The sequence below is a fragment of the Lytechinus pictus genome, chromosome 10 (genome assembly GCF_037042905.1).
Source record: "Lytechinus pictus isolate F3 Inbred chromosome 10, Lp3.0, whole genome shotgun sequence".
Lineage (NCBI taxonomy): Eukaryota > Metazoa > Echinodermata > Echinoidea > Temnopleuroida > Toxopneustidae > Lytechinus > Lytechinus pictus.
This window is the reverse complement of record NC_087254.1, coordinates 25,133,372-25,138,048: the sequence shown is the minus strand read 5'-3', so window position 1 is coordinate 25,138,048 and position 4,677 is coordinate 25,133,372. Positions and strand designations below refer to the sequence as shown.

Genomic DNA, 4,677 nt, shown 5'->3' with positions numbered 1-4,677 from the left:
ATCCATATCAAAGAGAAAAATCAAAGAAACATATTGTTGAAAGTTTGAGGAAGATTGAATGAATAATAAGAAAGTTATGAGCATTTGAATATTGAGATCACTAATGCCATGTAGATCCTCCCATTGGCAATGCGACCAAGATCTGTGATGTCACACATGTACAACTCCCTCATTACTTTAGTACTTATTTCACTTATATTCTCACTTTTATAGAGTCTATCACAAGGTGAGGTGTTCTCATTATGAGAGGACAAGTACAGAGGTTTCACAACATTATATCATTGATGAATCGTTTGTCATATGATTAGAATGAGCAAAAAGATATGTTTTGGGGTATATTTTCAGCATCCAAAAGGGGAGAGTTGTTCATCTGTGAAATCATAGATCTTGGTCGCATTGCCAATGGGAGGATCTCCATAGCATTAGTGATCTCGACATTCAAATGCTCATAACTCTTCTATTGCTAGTCCTATTTTACTCAAACTTTTGTTGATCTTATTCTTTGATTTTTCTGCTTTCACAAAAGCTAACTTACTCCAAGAGTTTCATTCTCCTTTAAGTTATTACTTTCCAGGGCAAGCATGTTTTTGTGTACAAAAGTCTTACACTGCAAATTAACAGTGTTAAAACTACACCAGTAGATGTTGTGAGAGGACCGCACCAAACATATTACACCATGGTTATTATTCATGGTGTTAATTCCACACCATTGGTGTCCTGTTTGTTTTGTGTTATATTCAACTTCATTGTGTTTATGTACTTTTGACAATGTGGGATGCAGTCCTCTCATAACACTGCTTTAACTGGTGTTCTTTTTAACACCATAGATTTTACTTAGTAAGTTTAAATTTCCATTAAAAAAATCCAAGTGACACCTCTCTATCAACTGAACTAAGATTACAATGTAAGTATGAACTTAAGGTAATTGTTTTAAATTTATTGTACCATATACTTTTCAACTAGATCATAGTAATTTCATATACCAATTCATATTTACAGCAAAATTCCATATAATAGAAGAGTTAAAATTGAAATGATATACAAATGTTAATGATACAAACTTCAAAAGAACTTCAAACAACATTGTTCATGTAGGTCAACAAACAGCATCCTATAAATGCATAGTGAGAAAGGGGAATCTGTTGTTAATTACTCAACATAAAATATAAGATGATTCATGTGAGTAGATGCAATGTTGTACTACATAGGAGCAGAAAATTAAGAATATTTTTAATGTCATTAAAATATGTCATAACAAAGGGATTGTGAGACTTAAATCAGCTCTTCAAAATACAGCGTATACCAATAAACATTGTTAAGCATGATTTTTCTATAACTCATACACTTTATTCTTTAATATCCATTTTTATACACTTTCTTTGTCATGGGATTTGTTTTCTCTTTATAATTCAAAACAATTTGATGTTGAGGTTAAAAGTACTTTGATGAAATTGCTTTCCTTACTTATTTAAATGAAATTTGCCATTGATTTTAATTATGTGATCACCTATTATAGGGACTTTTCTCTTCATTATTCGGAAGTACATGGAAACAAATAGCGTCCCTCTCAATAATCTTAAGGTTTGACACTGATCCTCTCAAATGATAACTGATCTTGAAACTCAAAGTCTGCATTTTTCTTGAATGAACCATTTTTTTGTAGTGCATGGCCATTTGATAAGCAGAATAACATTTCCTTTTCATGAATTCTCATTTTATAGAGACAAATTAGACTGAATATCAGCAATAAAATGATTAGGGACAAGAAAAATGACAGAGCAATAACTTCTTTCTTGTAATTGTATTCTCTCGTGTTATTTGTAGGTGTTGATAAAGTTGTAGTATAATTATCACTAGGGTTATTTTCAATGACAATAGAGGGATGATACATTGTTGAACTTTCTGATGAAAGTGGACAAGGATGGTTACTGTCATTATCATTTTGATTTAGACTAGTATCATTACATTCACATCTTGGTTTATCTTCAAAGACACTAGAAGAGCAGCAAAATGCTGGCTGAGATTTCCTGGTGAGAAAGGTCTGTTTCAATAAAGAGCCAATTTCCACTGGGTCAGTCAGGGAAGGCATCCACAGACCATTCTGATAGCATTCAATCTTCCCTCGTAGACTTCCAGCATTAGCTGTACAGTCTACTGCTACCCAGTCTCCACCCCTATCATCACTCACAACACATGAGGCATTACCAGGAGGAAAGTCTACCTGAAGATATATCCTATGTATATCATCACCTACTATGTTACCATCCTTGTATACAAACAATATGTATGTCCCTTGATCACCTCTCAAGAGATCCCTTATTGTGAGATCCAGAGAGCAGCTTCCATTGTTAATTATATTCTTTACCTTAAATCTCTGAACCTGATCTTCAGGCAAAGACAGGGATGAGCCATCTGTTGAACTATAAAATGGCCGTCTGTTTGATTGCTGTAATGTAACTACTGTACTATCACATGGATATGGGAAAATCAGGTTTGCTTTTTTTCCTTCTATTTTAGGTGATGCTGGAAAATTACACTCAGATTGAATTGCAAGAAAAATCATAATTGTAATAAGAAAAGCAAATCCATCAGACAGCATGGACAAGAATGGACTCATTTTTGATTATGTAGGAGAGATTCTCTACAAAAACTAAAATGATGAGGGTATGTTATGCAAGGTTGAAAACCGAGATGACAATTAATTTTTGAATTTAACAGTTGAATTGAATAAACTAAGCATTTGTCCAAAATGCTTTCTAAATGGACATCAATTAAATTGATTATAAATTTCCTTGCTATATAATATCTATGTTATTGCTTAAAAATATAATATAGACCTTCTAGTTAAAGTAAATGTATACAAAATGTGAATAAATTTGATCAAGAAACAGATTTTGCCACAACTTTTACATCAAATCAGTTCCAAATGTTTTGATGAAAATTTCATTTTGCTTTAATGCCTGCAAGTATACTATTTTATTTCATAGCTCTGATATTTTAAAATTGGCATCTCATGTCATTAACAATTGAATGAACGATGAGTTATATCTTTCTGATATCATTCAACTGCTTATATTCAATATGTCATTAAACCAAGCAACAATTACAACAAGAATGTTGGTTGTCACAATATGCTCCAGCTTCTGTTGCTGATGACTTTTGAGATTTTGTAATAAGCATCAGTTAGAGCCAGATGGCAAAAATATAGGCACCACTTTTACTGTCAAGTGCTTGCACACTGTTTGACTGTTTATAGAGCAACAGCATACAGATTCGTAGCTTATCTTGTCATCGCAGATTTAGTAGGTCGCTCCTCACTCATTAGGACTGGTTTTGATTTGATGAAACAATGACAAAGAGAAGATTGTGTGTCTCCACTTTGGGTTGATCTTTGGTAAACCAGTGGCCATTGGAGAGTGTAACAGGGAATAAATGGTCATATTTGTCTCCTGTGAATTAGAAAGAGACAGAGAGAAGAAAATAGTAACCGTTTTTGTTCATTGACCCATCCCTTGAACCACAAATCCCATTCACATCAAATTCACACAAATACCAATCATGATGGCTCAGTGGTATAGTGCTCTCCTTATATCTTGGTCACATTTGCTCTACGGCGGACATACGGCTAGTCGAAAACAGTCCTTTCATTATTATTTGTACCAGCTGCAAATAGCTGGTTTGAAATAAAAATGAATAAAACGGCTGTCTTCGACTCGCCGTACGGTCGCCGTAGAGCAAAAGTGACCGAGGTATTACTGGTTCAATCTGGTCCAATGCTGTATTAACGTGAGATTAACATAGTAATCTAGCATTATTAGACAGGGGCCGCGGAACGGTTTTCAAAGTGAGGGGGCTGAGCCAAAAGTGGGGGGGCTGACCATGCTAAAAATCACTATCATATGGTAATTTTTACGTTTTTGTACACGGTTTTGGAAAAAAGTGGGGGGGGGGGCTGAAGCCCCCCCAGCCCCCCCGGTTCCGCGGCCCCTGTTAGCTATAATAATTAAACAAAAAGAGAGGTTTATTTCTTCTATTGCTATTTCTATTGTGCCAACCCTCCTTCTGTTCTTCAGTGTAACCCAAATATCTGAAAACCTCAGCCACTCTCATAACCAAGTACATCATACATGTACAAATAACGGCTGGTCTATTGTGTACAGCTCTACTATTGGTAGTAGTAAAGCACATCCATAATATCAACCGTTATTCTATAGTTGGGATCACTCTTTTTCAAAGACATCTGGATTACTCTTATGTTTCACACATTAAAAAGTATGAAAGAGCATTTGTATATGTTAGGAAATAATAAACTTACCCAAACCTGTTATTCCTAATTATTTTAAGCAGCATCCTATGATGGACAACTTCGCAAGGCGTTTGTTTTGAGAAAAAATTCCCAGGTCAGTTGACAACAGATGACAAAAATAGCATCCAATCAGACACTGGCTGAAAGCATTCCAAACCAGCCTTGGCGGCAAAACGATCATAACATTGGGCCCATTCACACTATGGATATTCATATGAAACATGATTTTTTTTTTATACAGATTTAAAAAAAAATGCAAACTAATTCTTGGAAATAAACTTTTCCAGCCCAGTCAAACCTTTCTTTCCCATTATGGGGAAAGAGCAATCGTGATGTATACCAATATCAATTTAGTAATAATATTATTCTAA

At 34.6% G+C, this 4,677-nt stretch overlaps 1 protein-coding gene across 1 annotated transcript; it reads right to left on the bottom strand.

The window, feature by feature from the left end:
- Positions 1-1,477: 1,477 nt before the first annotated feature.
- On the bottom strand, positions 1,478-2,710 carry LOC129270370 (uncharacterized). The gene has a single exon (XM_054907763.2). The coding sequence runs from the start codon at positions 2,615-2,617 to the stop codon at positions 1,577-1,579; it is 1,041 nt and encodes a 346-aa protein (XP_054763738.2). The 5' UTR covers positions 2,618-2,710; the 3' UTR covers positions 1,478-1,576.
- Positions 2,711-4,677: the final 1,967 nt, after the last annotated feature.

What these genes read in the sequence shown, in the direction of transcription:
- LOC129270370 (XM_054907763.2), bottom strand. Translation starts at nt 2,617, where the DNA reads ATGAGTCCATTCTTGTCCATGCTGTCTGATGGATTTGCTTTTCTTATT.